The sequence below is a fragment of the Nuphar pumila genome, chromosome 2 (genome assembly GCF_984573655.1).
Source record: "Nuphar pumila chromosome 2, dmNupPumi1.hap1.1, whole genome shotgun sequence".
NCBI classification, from domain to species: Eukaryota; Viridiplantae; Streptophyta; class Magnoliopsida; order Nymphaeales; family Nymphaeaceae; genus Nuphar; species Nuphar pumila.
The window spans coordinates 48,420,730-48,438,209 of record NC_143250.1 but is presented as its reverse complement, the minus strand read 5'-3'; the positions used below and the strand labels follow the sequence as shown (position 1 = coordinate 48,438,209).

At 36.9% G+C, this 17,480-nt stretch overlaps 1 protein-coding gene across 1 annotated transcript in view; it reads right to left on the bottom strand.

Annotated features, from left to right (window-relative positions):
• The window catches only part of LOC149845423 (F-box only protein), a 30,972-nt gene extending 13,784 nt beyond the window's left edge, over window positions 1-17,188 (bottom strand). Inside the window, exon 1 of the mRNA XM_089997617.1 lies at window positions 16,950-17,188. Coding sequence (XP_089853743.1) covers window positions 16,950-17,098 — 149 coding nt within the window. The 5' untranslated portion in view covers window positions 17,099-17,188. The remainder of the gene's footprint in view (window positions 1-16,949) is intronic.
• Window positions 17,189-17,480: the final 292 nt, after the last annotated feature.

Below are 17,480 nucleotides of genomic sequence, written 5' to 3'. Positions count from 1 at the left end.
ATACTTTTACATGGTATCAGAGCTTGGTTGAAGAAGGAGGTTCGTGCATTTATTTGTTTTTTGAGTGCTTCGAAAAACGTACCTTCAAGCTATTGGCGTTTGAAGTGGATTACCTTCTTCGAGCAATATTTTGAGAGTCTCTTTTGTTAAGGAAGGCATGAAAGTTTCTTGAGGTACGTATTATTTTTCAACTTCTATCATCTCTAATGGACGAAAAAAACTCTCATTTCTCTCTTGGCTTCAAATTGAATGGCTCAAACTATCATGTTTGGGCCGTGAACATAGAAGCTCAAATAAAAGGTAAGGGTCTTTGGGGATACGTTCTTGGTTCTATACCGGAACCCGAACCAAAGATTACTTTGGTAGAGAAAGGCGAAATCAAAATTCTCGAAGGAGAAAAGAGGAATAAAGCTCTTGAGGAATACTCCAAGAAACATGAAGAATGAGAAATGAAAATTTTTAAGATTCTTTCTTGTATGTTTTCATCGGTTGAAACAAAGATAAATGCCAACATTATTAAATTCAAGAAAGCATCGAAAGCTTGGCATTATCTAGAAAAAATGTACACGTCAAGAGACTTGTCACACAAGTATTATCTCCAAAAAAGGGCTTTGACCCTTCAACAAAATGAGATGTCCATAAGGGAATACTTTGCGGAATTGTCGTCCATATGAGATGAACTCGCAATGCTTGAGCCTAAGTGGAGTAGAGAAGCTATTGAACCTAGATACAAACAATTGAAAGAGGATCATTTTAAAATTTTTTGAATGGGCTTAGACCCGAGTTCGAGCAAATTCGGTCATCTCTCCTTTCCTCTTTCGTTTCCCCCTCTCTTGAAGATGTCATTACAAAGCTAAGTGGGGAGAAAACTCGTATGAACTTTAGCAAAAATAATTCAAGTGTTCTTGCTACTTCAAGTAATGAAGAAAATGAAGGCGCTAATGCCGTATCAAGACCGGGGAGCAATCTGAAAACTTATAAGCCTCCTCACTTCAAGAATCAAAACTCAATTGATCAAGGAGTAAAAAAGGACTATAGCAAGCTTACATGTTATTTTTGTAAAGAACCGGGGCACATTAAACCTATATGCCCAAAATGGAAGAAAATACTTGCTATGGCCATGACATCTCAACAAGAGGAACGACCATCATCGTCAAATGGGTCTTTTTCTCTTCATCAAATTGTAGAAGCTTTGCAACCTCTTCTCAAGGGAGGAATTTCCGGAGCCGCTATGTCTACCTCTTCACCTTCCGGTAAGATATCTTGGCTTTTAGATTCCGGTGCATCTTTTCATATGACTCCAAGTGTTTGTTCCCTTTTCGAATTTTCTAAAAATCCTCTTCCATCTTTTGTCTCAACGACGGATCTAACACCTCTTGAAATTAAAGGAATAAAAAATTTTGAAAAACAAGATTTTTTTATCCCTAAAATTCGTCTTATACCAAAACTAAATTTAAATTTACTTTCGGTCTCTCAACTTTCGGATCATGGTTGCGATGTAAAATTCACTTTTCATAAATGTTGGATTCAGAATCGCCAGTCCGGGAGATTGATTGGGGAAGGCTCTAGGAGAGGCAAACTTTACTACATTGACTTTCTTCAAGTTCTCAAGAATCAATTTTGTAATGTTGTTCAAAACAAAGATATTCATGTATGGCATAAGAGACGAGGACATCCCAACATTGTTAAAATCTCTTATTTGTCTTTTATTAAACATCTTTGTAAAGGAGATTTTGTTTGTAATGATTGTATTCTTGGGAAAATGAAAAGTCTACATTTTTCTCAAAGATCCATGTTTTCAACAAAGTCCTTTGAAATTGTTCATTCCGATGTATGGAGACCCGCTCCTGTGATATCTAAAGGAGGATTCTCGTATTATGTTATTTTCGTGGATGATTACACTAGGTTTTGTTGGATATACTTTCTTAAACATAAACATGATTTTTTTTCAATGTTTAAAACGTTTCATATGATGATTTTAAATCAATTTAATGGAAGTTTAAAAATTCTTAGGTTTGACTCTGGTGGTGAATACCTTTCAAACGAATTCAAGAGTTACCTTGAAAGTTATGGTATTATCCATCAGAAATCTTGCCTGAAAACCCCACAACAAAATGGGTTAGCCGAACGGAAGCATAGGCATAGTATTGAAACAACTAGAACCTTGCTCATTTCGCAAAACATTCCAAAGAAACTATGGGTTGAAGCCGCTCTTACCTCGGTATATCTCATAAACAGACTTTCATCGAAGAATTTGAGTAAAATTTCTCCTTTTGAAAAGTTGTATGAAAAAGAACCTGATTACAACAGGTTAAGGGTGTTTGGATGTAAGTGCTTTGTCCTTATGTCCTTAATGATAAAAATGATAAGCTTTCCCCAAAGGCCATTCCGTGTGCCTTTTTTGGTTATTCCGAAACCCATAAGGTTTTTGGATGTTATGACATTAAAAATGACAAACTTTATGTTTCTAGAAATGTGAGTTTTTTGGAAAATCTTAGTGGTTTTGAAAGTCCAGAATTACATAATGAAAATGCTGATTATTCTTTTTTGTTTGAACTATTAGCCAAAGATGATGATTCTAGTGATGATGAGTCAAATCAGAATGACTCAAGTGATATTGATATTGAGAAAATCATTTCTCCACTTTACTCCTCTCACCAATCTATTAATGAAGGGCCATCTAGAGATCCCATCACCTATACTCATAGAGACAGGAGCACTTTTAAAAGTGCTCTTAAAAAATATGACGATAGTTAGACTATTCTTCAAAGCAAGGAAAATCTTTGTAGAACCGAAAGACACAAAAAAGCTCCCTCTAGGTTCATATCATATGATTCTTTTTCACCTAGATATAGAGCATGTCTTAGTTCCATTCACTCCTACGTAGAACCTAGAAACTTTGCGGAAGCTAGTAAAAGTCCTGAATGGATAGTTGCGATGAAAAGTGAACTCGAAGCTCTGAAAAGAGCCAAGACATGGGAATTTCAAGTTCTTCCTAAGGGTAAGAAAACAATAGGGTGTAGATGGGTTTTTAAAGTTAAAACTAAGGGCAATGGATCTCTTGAGAGATATAAGGCTCGATTGGTTGCCAAGGGTTATAGTCAAGAGTATGAGATTGACTATGAAGAAACTTTTGCGCCTGTGGCCCGAATGGTCACTGTTCGATGTCTCATCACTGTTGCATCAATTAACAATTAGAACATCTATCAAATGGATGTTAAAAATGTCTTCCTGAATGGTGATTTGAACGAGAAAGTTTATATGGATGCTCCACCTGGAATGGAGACTTCCAAAGGAAAAGTGTTTCGTCTTAAGAAAGCGCTCTATGACCTAATACAAGCCCCTAAGGCTTGGTATGATAGGTTTAACTCAGTAATGTTGGAAAATGGTTTTTCTTCTTGCTTTACTAACACTGCTTTGTTTATTAGAAAATCCAATGCAAGGATTGTGATTTTGCTATTGTATGTGGATGATATGCTCATCACCGAAAGTGATTCTAATGGGGTTAAGAGTATAAAATCAATTTTAAAAGATAAATTTGAAATGTCTAATTTGGGTTTTCTAACTTATTTTTTGAGAATTGAAGTAGCATACTCTCATAGAGGGTATTTCTTATCTCAAACTAAGCTTGCCTCTGAGATTATTGACCGGTCAGGTATTACAGATGATAAGGTTTGTGAAACTCCTGCTATAGTAGGAGCCAAAATGAAGATTGATGATGGTATTTCTCTCTCTGATCCCACCCCCTACAGACAACTTGTGGGATCTTTGATGTATCTGAGTATTACTAGACAAGATATCTCTCATGCAGTGCATACTGCAAGTCAGTTTCAGCATGCACCAACATCCGTCCATATGAGTGCTATCTTACGAGTCGTAAAATACATTAAGGGTACTCTAAACAAGGGAGTTTTTCTATCCTCTTCGTCTGATTTAAAGTTAATTGCTTATACTGACTCTGATTGGGGAGGTGACCCAAATAACCGTCACTCCACCACTGGTTTTTGTGTGTTCTTAGGAAATTCGTTAATTTCATGGAGATGCAAGAAGCAGCAAAAAGTATCTCTATCATCAACTGAAGCCGAATATCGTGCCATGACAACTACTACCATGGAAATTGTATGGATTCATCAGTTACTGAAAGATATGGGGATCACAATCGAAGGACCTACCAAACTATGTTGTGACAACAAAAGTGCAATTTATATTGCTAAGAATCACACTTTTCATGAGCGGACCAAACAAATAGAGATGGATTGTCACTATGTTCGTGAGGCGTACCTCAAAAAAGTCATTGGCCTTCCATATGTCACGTCAGAATATCAGTTTGCGGATTTCTTCACCAAAGCTTTGTGTGCTCCGTGCTTCAACTTCCTTCTTAGCAAACTCTCGGTCATACTGCCCTAAGTTTGAGGAGGGGTGTTAAATTATGTAATCTAATCATGCAATGTAATATATATATATATATATATATATATATATATATATATTTTATATATATAAGGTAATACATATACATATATTAATATATATGTATATGTATCTACTTATTATATATATAAAATATATATTTCTAATTGTTTAGCCATAAGGGTAATTTAGTCTTTTTACAACATATTCTTTTTAGAATATGTTTTTGTAATTTTCTTTTATTCTTTATTCTTTTTTATTTTTGTTGCTTTTTATAAAAGGTGGAAAGCACCTTGGAGGGGCCCACCATCTAGTAGTTGGGCCCCTTCCAACGGTCACATTTGTGACCATTGGAAGGGGCTCCAACGACTAGAGGTGGAGCCCCTCCAAGGACTCCACCTCCTCTATTTAAAGGGGCTCTCCCCTTGTGTATTCCTTAAGCTTTTGGGATTATAGCCCAAGCTCATTTTCAATCTTATGACTCTTGGGTATGCTTTTGCGCATTTGTGAGTTTGTGTTGTACTTTTTGTGCACAAGTGTTTCAAGTATTCTTGTTGTGTGTATGTGTACGCATTTGTTTCCAAGAATATTGTAATATTGCTATTAGTATCTTGTTGAAGATACTTTTACAGATGATACATGCATCAAATTGCTTAATAAACAAGGCAGTGTCAGTCAAACAAGAATGAAATCCAATATCAATCATAACATGACTAAATCTCTCATACCAGACTTTTGGTGCCTGTTTGAGGCCATAAAGGGCCTTCTTAAGACGAAGTGTTTTACCCTTAGGAATACTAATAACAGGCGGAGCTTCCATGTAGACTTTTTCAACAACTCCCATTTAAGAAAGCATTTTTGACATCCATTTGAAATATAGGTCATTTATTGATAGAAGCCAAAGCAATTAAAGTTTTAATAGTGGTCATACGGGCCACAGGGCAAAAGTTTCTTCGTAGTCAATGTCATACTCTTGAGCATAACCTTTGGCTACGAGTCGAGCCTTATATCTTTCTAGGGTCCCATCACTTTTGGTTTTGACTCTATAGACCCATCTACAACCTATAGGTTTCTTTCCGAGAGGAAGGTCTTGAATGGACCAAGTGTTGGCCTTCTCTAATGCATCCAATTCTGTTTTCATAGCTTCAACCCATTCTTCATAGTTTTTAGCTTTAGAATAGGAGGAAGGTTCAACATAGGATTGGATTAATGCAAGGGCTGCCCTATACGAGGGTGAAAAAGATTCGTAAGAGACAAATTTTTTGGGAGGTCGAGAAATTCTAGAAGTCCTACGAGGGGGAACTTCAGAAAACCTTTCTAATGCATATGGTGGGTGTTGCTCTCCAACTCTTCGTCTTGAATATTGCAGTTGGTCTTCGCTATCATTTTAAAAAATAATAGGACTTTGATCATTGTCAAAGTTATATTCAAAATCCTCTTCATTGAATTTTGAAGTTAAATCGATTAAAAAGGAATATTCAGTAATATCTTTGGATTTTTCACTTTAAAAAAAACTTTCTTTTTCTAAAAAAGACACATTTCTTGATATATATAATTTGTCATTTTGAAGATCATAGCACCTGTAGCCTTTTTTATTTTCAGCATATCCTAAAAAGGCACATGGGATTGCACGAGGTGAGAATTTATCATTTTTGTTTCTAAATAAAACTCTTAATTTAGAGTAGTCTGGAGCCAAATCATAAAGTTTTTCAATTGAAGATATATTTTTTAATAAAGAAGATGGCATTCTATTGATGAGATAGGTAGCAGTTAGAGCGACTTCAGCCCAAAAACCTTTTGGAACTTGACTTGCAATTAGCAAAGTCCGAGTGGTTTCCATAATGTGGCGATGCTTGCATTCCGCAAGACCATTTTGTTGAGGGTGTGTGGGCATGATCGTTGATGAGTAATGCCATATAGATTAAGATAGTTTTTAAATTCTCTAGACATAAATTCTCTCCCTGAATCGGTGCGAAAATGGAAATATTACTTTGAAATTTGTTTGTGACCATTTTATGAAATATTTGAAAGTGAGCAAAAACTTCGGATTTATGTTTAAGAAAATAAATCCAAGTGTCTCTAGAAAAGTCATCAACAAAGATGACATAATACCCATAACCACCTTTAGAGATAACTGGTGCGGGTCCCCAAACGTTCGAATATATTAACTCAAAAGGTTTTGTAGAGACAAAGGTTCTACTAGAAAAAGATAATCTTTTCATTTTACCAAGAATGCAGTCTTTACAAGTTACAAAATTTTCTCAAACTTAGGGAGTATTGGATTTTTGACATATAAGGATGGCCAAGTCTTTGGTGCCATAATTATGTTTTTTATTTCTGAACATTTAAACAAAATGCATTCTTTAGTAGTTCAAAAAAGTCCATGTAATATAGTCCTTCTCTATGGCCTTCTCCAATCAGTTTCCTTGACTGACGATCATGTATCTCCATAATAAGAAATTTGTAAAACAGATAAAAGGTTCAAATTTAATTTTGGGATATATCTAACTTCTGGAATACAAAAAGTTTTGGATTTTTGAAAACTTTCGAAACAACCTATTCTTTTTATTTCAAGAGATGTTTCATCTGCTGTAAAGACTTTTGATATACTTGAGTTATTTTTAAGACATTCACATAAACATTTAGCATTTGGGGTCATATGAAATGAAGCACCAGAATCTAAGAGCCAAAGGAAGTTACTTGGACCGGATACAGATGCAACTGCCGCTTCAGTTGAGGCTTCAGTCTAAGAGGATACCCTTTTGAGAAGAGGTTGAAGAATCTCCATCAGTTGAGCCATGGAAACAGGTGCATCTTGATCTTTTGGCTCGGTTTCAACAGATGCAACTCTCTTTTCATCTCTCCTTTTTAGCTTCGGACATTGAGGCCTATAGTGCCCCGGTTCATGATAGTGGTGACAAATAACTTTTCTTTTGTCAAACTCACCGCTCTGTCTCCCAAAATGAGGCGGCCTATAAGTGCGAGTATGATTCTCTGGTCTAGACAAAACTAGATCTGAATCATCATCAACTTTTGGAGTACTCTTTCTAAGACGATTTTCCTCCATAGTTAGTTCTTCAATAGTATCCACAATAGTAGGGATTTTACCACGATAAAGTAGAGCCGATTTGGTGGATTCAAATTCTGGCCTTAATTCATTCAGAAATTGGTAAAAGTGTTCCATATCGAGTTGTTTTTGACGAAGCTCGTTATCTTCGACACAATGCCATTTTGGCTCTAGAATAGCCAACTCTTCCCAAAGTTCGGACAATTCATTATAATATTCACAAATAGTTTTGTCATTTTGAGTTAATGTCTAGACTTTTTCTTGAAGATTGCACACATGGGCAATATCTTTAAGGGAATACATATTTTTAAGGTATTCTCATGCCTTATCGGCATGTTCAAATTTAGCGAGGCTAGAACATTTTTTAATGTCTACGCTATTAATAAGCCATGATATTATCTTTGCATGCCCCATCCTCCATTCTTTCCATTTCTTTTCATAAGAGGCTAGAGCGTTAGTTTTCTCCTCTTTCGTTAGATGGACTTCCTTATCATCCTCTTTTTTGGTGAGAGACAATTTAGGTTCTGAATCGAAACCATCCACTATTCCCCATACTCCACATGTGGTGCTTCATAATTAAAGCCTACACTACATAATTAGTATCATTCAACTTCATGGGTATGATGGTGACCTTATCATGGTCATCCATCATTTACAAGGGTGTGAAGAAGATAGTAAGGAGAAGAAAAAAAAGGAAAGTAGAGAAAAAGGAAGAAAGGGATACAATACAATGTAGTTGCTCAAGTCCTTTTCCCCAAATGGATCCTCTTGTAGTCGATAGAAGAGTGATAAAACACTCTTTTGGCAAGTGATAAAACACTCCTTTGCAAGTGACGAAACACTTTTTTGTAAGAACAAGGTGATAACACACCTTTGTATAAGCACGAAAATCAAGGCAAAAGTTTTTCAAGATCTAAGAGTTCTGTAGCTTTGATTACATGTAATGAAATGGTAAGCTCCACGAATGCACTTGAATCTACTCAAAAGGAAGTATCTAAAAGATACTTTAGACAAGACCCATAAAAGGGTATAAACGAAAAAGCATAAAAATAAAAAACACTTTATTTATGAGAGCAAAATACTTAAAAAGCATTTAGAGGAATGAATTAGACAGGGGGATGCACCCCTATTTATACAAGAGTATTAAGGAGAGCTCATAAGGAGCTCCCTTTCTAGCTGTTGGACTAGTTCCAACAGCTAGAAAGTTGGTCAAGTTCCACCAAACTAGATGTATCTAGTTCTAATAGAACTAGATACCAAAAACAAAAAGAAAAATTACAAAAAAATAAAAAAGTATCAATACAAAAATATATAATAATAATATTAATAATATTATTATATATGTATCATTTACATTTTAACAAGAAATAAATAAGGAAGACTGTGCAGAAAACATATAAGTGAGGATAAATAAGCAATGGCGTGAGTATACTTGATTCTCTGAGAATAAAGCATAAACAATTGCGATTTTTAGAAAAGTAAAGGAAAAAGTCTTTCTTCTGTGGGCATATAAAGGCTCTAAACACGTTGTGAAAGTGTAATGGCATGAAATATTTATTTAGATGAACTTCTTGACTGTTTAATGCTTCTTGAATTTGAATCTTGATGTATACATTACAGAGATGTTTGTGGGTAACATCACTGCAAACCCTCATGAGACCTTACTCGTCCACTGGGGTAACCCAGGGGTTTAAAGAGTTTGTTGCATATGCAAAATGCAATCGTGATTCCTACAAAAGTGCATTAGGTTTTGATTTACATGTTTTGCTTTTGTTTTTGCTAAAGTCCAGTTTGCTCAAGGACTAGCAAACGATAAGCATGGGGAAATTTGATCATGCATAGTTATATTTTTATGCATGATATGACGCGTATTCAATGTTAAAAGCCCGTGTTTAATCAATTTTGATGCATTGCCCTGCGTGAAAGCTTGTGTCATGACATATGACACTTAAAATGAAAAAAAAAAGCAATTTGGACCCACTTGTATTTTGGAATAATTTAATTTTCTAATTGTTCTTTTTAGAAATATTTTTTAAGAGAGGCTTTTTAAAATTCTTTGGAATTAGAATACTTTTTTAGAAAATTGCTAAATCAGCCCCCTCTAAACCCTAACCTTAATTATAAATACTAGTTTTAGAGGATAAGGAGGGCGTCTTCGTAATTGGGATTCCCTTTGCTCTCTCTCTCTCCACTCTCTCTTTCTCAGCCGGTTCCCTCTCCCTTCTTCTTTCTTCTCCTCTTTTTCTTCTTCTTCCTTTCTTCCCTTGCTCCTCGCCGGCTATTTCTTTCCCTCTCATCGGAGGGTGGTGGTGGTATGCGTGCGATCTCATCGGACGACCGCTCTTTTCTCAACCACTCTGTCGGAGGCAAGCCACAAGGTGAGTCTCTTCTCCCCCGTCTCTTTAGTTTTTTGCACGTAGAATAGCTTTTGGCATTGCATCCCAGTTCCCAGTTGTTTTCAGCATAGGTGAGTTTTCTGAATTTCTGCAGGCATTTAGATTATGTTTTATTCTTATTTTCGCTGTATGCATACAGGTTAGCTAATTTAGTTTCCAGCATAGAATAGTTTTTGTTTTCTGTGTTTATAGTGAAAACCAAAAAAAAAGAGAAGCTGTTATCCTTCATCAGATCTGTCAATCTGGTCACCTGATCAGATCTCAGATCTGACTAGATCTGAGCAGGTTAGCATGATCAGTTCAGACTGATCAGCCCGAACTCGATCTGCTAGTCTAAATCAGCGGCCAGCGTGTGCAGACCAGTCAAAGCTGCCAGGCTCGATCAGGCTAATCGTGACAGGTCGGCTGAACCCTATCAATCTACGGAAATTTTTTTGGGTTTGGATTCAGCGGATGCTTTCTCTTTGCATGCTACAGATCACGTTCCAGCGTGATTTAGAGAGCACGTCTGCAGCCTGATTTGTCAGACTGCATGTTTGGCAGCCCTTGCGAAACACGCAGGCTGGAATCATAGTGTGCGTTATCAAGTCTCTTTTTAGCATGTTTTTAGACTGCGCACACCCGTGTGAATTTAAGATCACGCTGACGTGAAGGTTGGCAGAGCACGACATACATGTGCTGAGTTGCTGGGCTATCGATATTAGCATTTTTTTTAGCCCAGCGATTCAGCCAGATCATGCTGATCTCGTTGTAGCCATGAGTCACGCGATCCAGTGTGACTGACGCTGGTCATATTTTTTTTGGCTTACAGATTTCATTCAGCACTGCGTTAGTAATTAGATTTGTTTTAAACTTCTGTAGTTAGTAGTTTAGATCAGAATTTTTACATTGCTTTGTGTAATCGATTAGAGTGACTTCACGTGTTTCCTAGTTAATTCAAGAGTCCGTAATTAGTTAGCTAAATAAGTTCTACTTTTACTTTTTGTTAACTAGGTTAGACTAGAATTTGTTTCACTGCTTTAGGTCAGCAGATTGATTTAAAGTTCTGTAGTTAGGTTGTTACATTGATTTTTGACACTTAGTTAGAGTTGTGTTGATTTGTTTTGTAGTTAGGTAGTTAGCATCCTTAGTTTGTTACATTTTAATTAATTAGTTAGATTATGTTAAGGAGTTAGTTTGAGTTGATTTTGATTTTTCGTAACTAACCCTCATTAGTTAGAAATTGTTCCCAGTGTTTTTCTTTTCTTTTGTATTTGTGTTTGTGCTTTGTATGTTTTTGCAGGTGGGTTCACTCTTGGGGTAAAAGCACGATAGCGAAAGTCGTGCCAGTGCGAACGAGGAAGTCCGATTGCGAGCAACAAGAGCCCTGCAAACTTTTATTTTTTTTGAGGCCATTGGCCATTTCAATTCATTGGATTGTAATAAGCCTCTTTATTGTTTTTTTGAGCCCTTCGCAAAGGGCAGTACATTTTATTTACATTTTAATCTTAAGGCAATAAAGATTGGTTTGTGCTTGGGGTACAAAAGTTTTTTTTTCACGTTTCATGTGTTCGACCCGGATCTCACCCTAGTGTGAGCCGGTTTTTATTATTTGGTGTCTGGTTTACACAAATTATTTTTATCAAAAACAACTTTCAAAATATCTTTCATAAAAACTTACATCTATATGCACTACCGAGAAGCGATAGGGTTGTTCGAACCCTTATGCACTATTCCTTAATTGATTTTTATTGAGGTCGATCTTGTTTGATTCCTGCATCAATACTGGCAGATATTGCTTTGAGTACCAATATGGATTTGTCGAACTTGGCTCTGATACCAATGTTGGGTATTGACTATGCAGAAGTGCAGATTTGGTGGGTTGAAGCATGCACAGTTATGCTCGAAATCGCCAACGATAGTCTGACTTTCTCACAACCCTCTTGTGGTAATTCTCTATAAACCCAAAAAACAGTATGCATATGTTCTCATTTCCTTGGCATGCATTTCTCACCCTCAACTCTGGCTCAATAGAGCCCTTCTTATAAAACTGTAAGGGTTTGGAATGGAGACACGTCCCTGGGAGAAATCCCTTCAGCCCTAAGAGACACGACTATTGGGAGAGAGTGACCATTGGGGCCTCCCAAGGGTCCTCTTATGGCCACAAACTTACACTATTTGTAAATCAAGCCTTACAAATGTGTTCTCTATAGCTTATTCAGTGGAGAACATCTATGGGATGCATAATTTCTGATGCTAGCATAGATTTTCAAAAGAATCTAAAAAGTTAATGACGTGTATTGTATCAAAACTCTATAATGAAAAAAATCAAGTTTTTGATAAAAACAATTCATTCCAATGTTGTAAAAAGCCTCGAGGCATAGTGAGGCGCAACAACTGTCCATGAATCCTTGAGGCATAAATCATAAGATTCACACAAAATATATATAAAAAAAACAATGCAGCAGTATTTATGAAAACAATAATGAATAATAATTAGAAAAAATAAAATAAATAGCAAAATGAATTCAAGTAACGATTATAAAGAAATAATTTGAATGATCTAACAAACAAGATTTGTATCTTTTAACCAAGGAACAAGAGAACAACTCATAATAATTCAACACAACTTATTTTAGTACCTATCTATAGAAACCATGGCACACAAATATATTGTTTTCTTGTCAGGAAATTAAACAACAAAAAAGTTGGGAAACAAATAAAATATGAATTTCACTAATATGTAGAAATGCTTATAATAGAGCACCAAGATAATGACTGACATTCAAATTGGATCTAGGTAGAACCTAAGTCAGAGGGACTTGGCTAACTCGGTGCCGCACCCGCGTCGACGCGATGCGGGTGCGCGTGCGGCACCCAGTGCGGTCAACGGGACCTGGGTGCGGTCAACGCACCCAAGGTCATTTGTGTACATTTTTTGAACCAAAAAAAAATGAGGAGGGTCGAGGGAGGGGAGGTGCTCAGCACTGCCCTCCCTGGCAGACCCAGAGCCACCACGATGGTGGCTCTGGTCCACCGACCTAAGAACAGGAGGGTCGAGGGAGAAGGAGAAGAGAGAAGAAGACTTGGGGGAAGGGGGGTTTACCTGAGAAGGCCACGGAGGGCGCTTAAGTCGCCGGCGAACAGGGTGCCCACAGGAGGGGGGGGGGGGGGCGATTGTCGAAAAAACGTCGTGAGAGAGAGGGAGAAACGAGCGGTGGGGCTCGTCGGGGTTTCGGTGACTGAGAGAGCTCGAGAGGGAGGGAAACTGAGGGAGAGGAGAGGGTAACAGAGAGAGGGAGAGGGACGAGCACAGGGGGGCGGGAGGGGAGGCTATCGGTCGGCGCTCTGGCGAGCAGTCGTCTGGAGGTCGGATGAGAGGAGAGACCAGGGCAGGCGGCAGAGGTGGGGAGGGTTTTCTCGAATGAGAAAAACCTAACCCCTTTGTTGCTTTATAAAAGTACGGGGTGGGATATCCAGTATGGGTCGGGTCCAGACCTGACCTGGGTCCGACCCATTTTTTTAAATCCTGTATATATATATATATATATATATATATATATATATATATATATATATATATATATATATATATATATTTTTTTTTTTTTTTTTGCCGCACCCCCACACCCAAGTTTTTTGAAAGTGCTACACCCCCGCCCCCACATCCGCACCCATGTGACATAGGGTAGAACCAAATTCAATTAATTGGATTAGGAAAAGTAAAAAAAATAAAAAAACAGAAAGAGGAAAGAGTGCACACAAACAAAAGGAGAAGAAATAAATAAAGAAAGAAAGAAAAAAAAAGGGTTAGAAAAAAGAAGAAAAGAGCAAACAAAAAGAAGAAAAAGAAAAACAGGTCAAATAGCATGACCCCCAGTTGACAGATTATGTGTGAAATGTGCGCCTCATGCTCGTGACACACCTCGGGGAAAAAACATGTCTTGAGGCTTATGAGGCACACACCTCATCTCATATTGTGCTTTATGCATGTGCCTTGAGGCAAAAAAGCCTATGCCTCACCTCAAGGAACGCTTTTTGTGCCGAGGGCTGTTTTAACAGCATCTATTCATTCCAAGTATGTTTTTTAGTAATAATGATAGTAAACACATCTACCGAATCAGATTAAGCAAAAAAAACTATCTTTCGAAGTGGTTCATACTAAGTCCACACTCAAATCTCAAATTAGGGAGGACAGACCAACTCTCTCTCTCTCTCTCTCTCTGGGCCATAAAAATGGATGCAAGTGATCCAACATAACAGGTGCGAGGTCAGGTCTGGATCAAGTCAGATTCAAAACTGATCTGATTCGTACCCATAAAGTAGCAGTACCCATGTTACATAGCCTAGAATACACACCTTAGGGAAAAGTACAGGCCAACTTTTTCTGAGTGATGATGGTAAAGATGAAACTTTCAGCTAGAGCTTGGCCATTTTTTGGATACTCTAATGTATAACTAGCTAACTGCCCCGTTTAGATGATATAGTCACATAGATTGCTGATATTTTTGAAAATATTGCAAAATTTTTACATTAAATTACAGAAATGATTTATGGGCCTTTATGCATCCAACATATCAAAATTTTATTGAAAAACACAAATAGAACAATAATATCAAGTTAATATCCCCTTGTTTTACGTGTATTCAGCAATCCAAATGTGATTTTTTTGTTACTCTTGTGTTTTTTTTTATATTCTAGTTGTTGGAAAGCAGTGCCTTCCTGTCTCTGTGTGAATCCATGGAGAAAACAATCCGCCAAGTAAACTCATGTAGTATATAACAGGTTGTCTCAAGCCAATGGGACGCAGCTCAAGGATACAGTGGATAAAAAAGGACTTAGATATAGGGTACCTCCAAAATGAAACAGTTTTATTTTCAAGGCCAAACAACCAGACTTCTTCTGATCACCAAACATTATCGAAGATTGACACTGATTTCAAGCCGAATTGGTACACTCTGAATTCTAGAAAGCACCTCTTCAATGTCAGTCTTTCTCCCTCTTCTCTCTTTCTCATGTTTAAAATGCCTCAAACCAGGTTTATTTTCTTAGTGCTTCCCCACTTTCTTTTTCTTCGATGTAGTAGGTTACAATTAAAAGGATAAAGGTAATCATTTTGCCTTTTCCTAATTGTAGGAGGTAATTGTTAAGGGCTACAACGTACCTATGTAGGTATCTAGTAGGACCTGTGCACATAGTGCTAGAAACCCATGAGGAATCCCACTTTTTGGAGGACTGCTAAACATGTCAACATTCATAACATTTCTACCATTTTATAATACAAAACGAAGAAATAGTGAAAACTTGTTTTTTCCCCATATTATTCTTAATGTTTTCAAAAGTCTCATGATCTCACTTAAATTTATAAAAATTGAAAACTCCTGACTCCTGAGATATTGCGGAGGCTGATATTGGTGATTATGGTTATTACTCATTTCGCAACTCAAAACCGAACTCAAACTGTGCATTGCATCCATTCTGTTTATGTTCTGATTATACCACCTATATAAACATTTACATAGTTTCCACAAAGCCAGATACAAGGGAACCAACATTGACCTTAATTTTTAATAGGAAAAGAGATCAATCATGCTTTGGAATGGATAGGTGTTGTTAAAAGTTAAGGCACAGATATGTAGCACTTAACTTCAAAAGCATCTAAATACAGAATAGTACACTTGAAAATAAATAGCAGAACATCTGATAAGGCTGAAATTAAGAAAAAATTCCTGAGCAAAAAATTTTCAGCTGGGCAAGAATGTTGAGTTTCAATTACAAATGCAGAAAAGAAGGATCAGGGATTGAAAGAAAACACTAAGATCAATTTGAGAAACCAGTAGAAGATATTAATGTAAATGGGAAGCAACCTGGCATATGATTAGTAAATGATTAAACAATGAAATGGACAAGAGAAATATTGCTATACAAGCTTCGTTGGACACCCACCAATAAAAATTTAGTTTAACATTCTCCTTGCAGGATTGCACTTACAATAACTTACGTGTCCAATTATGAACCTAAGATGAATCTAGCTCGGTTCTGAAAGTCAATATTTTCAAAGTTATCCTTAAAAATTGCTAAGCATTTCTAGCAATTTTAGCATTGCTACATTGAGAAAGAGATCCCCTAGATCATCTCTCCAATCCTTTTCTTTTTCATGAAGGCTTTCTGCCTCTTCTTCTCCTTCTCAGCCATACTCTTCTTCGTAGAGAACCTCTTTACTTTTAGCAAAACAAGTTCATGATAATATTTTAGACAGTTACCCGCACCTTTTTGCATCTATAGATTGAGAATTCTTGTATAAACAAATGTAAGTCCTACAAAACTGAAACGCCTACTAACTAATGAAAACTTTGGCAATTTAAGCAACAACTCAGAATTTCCTTGTGAATATTGTAAGCTTCATGTTTAACACCAAAATGCCCAACATTACCCGCTAGCACATCTACCTTACCAAGGAGATCTACGCGTCTCAATCAGAAGTAGTTTGCAAATATCATTAAATTCAATTCGAGTAGAAGATGCACCACATTTGAAACAAGAATATCAAAGAAACTACAGATTCAAAACATTTGTTTCTTTTCTTATCTTAGGAGAGTAGCAAGAGCTTGGGGTGCTAGCTGCTTCTCCTACCTATTTCATTTTTGTGAAATAAAAAACAGAGGTATTACCCATTAAGAATCAATATATGTCAAACACAAAGGAATTAAGATTTTAAAATTCTGATGCTCCAAAAAGAAAAAAAAAGGAGAGAAGTGCAACCAAACTACTCTACTTTAAAAATTTCTGCTTAATGAGAGGAAAATACCATAAAACAGTTTTTATTTTTTCCCAACTATTAATAGCAAATTATAACAAACTTAGCATACTTCACAAATAATTAGTGCCATAAAGTCTGATGGGTTTCTTCATTTTCACCATTACAGACGCGTCATAACCAAGAAAGAGGTTGGAACCCATCAAACAACATACAGAATTACACACCAAAACAATTTGCTCACACCATTAAAGCATAAAAAGTTCTCCTAACCGTATGTTCAAAAAAACCAACCATCCCATGATAATTCTAAGGAGAGAGAGAGAGAAAGAGGTCTCACCTCTGTTGATCATCGTGCCTTCGGGAAACGAAAAAAGAAGGGTGGAATCTGCAAGATGAAGGAGCATTTTCTGATTGATTGTAGGTTTGTTTGCACCTCCTGCAGACCCTCTCGATGATTATTCCTCCCTCGCTGCCAGTCTTCTCCATGGTGTCCCCCACACTCCTATCATGCACAAGCTTTCGGCGTCCTCTCTCGCCCTCGTCCTTTCTTCTCCATCATTTCCTTTCTTTTAACTATTCTGTGGGCTACCCTTCCTCGCAAAACCTCGTTCCTTGTGGCTTATTCCGAGTGCCACCCCTCCCCCAAAGAGAATCAAGGGAAAATTCCAAAAGCACAAAGATTTTGGGGTATTTTAAAGTTATGTCACACGGATACGATTTTTAATATAAAAAATAAATTTTGAGGGCGTTTAAACGATTGCAAAATATGTTACAGGGTATTGCTTTTGGAGAGGGGTATTGCTTTTGGAGAGGGTGTTGTGTGTTCTTCCCGTAACACAAATTCGGGTGTGTACGGGGAAATATCTTG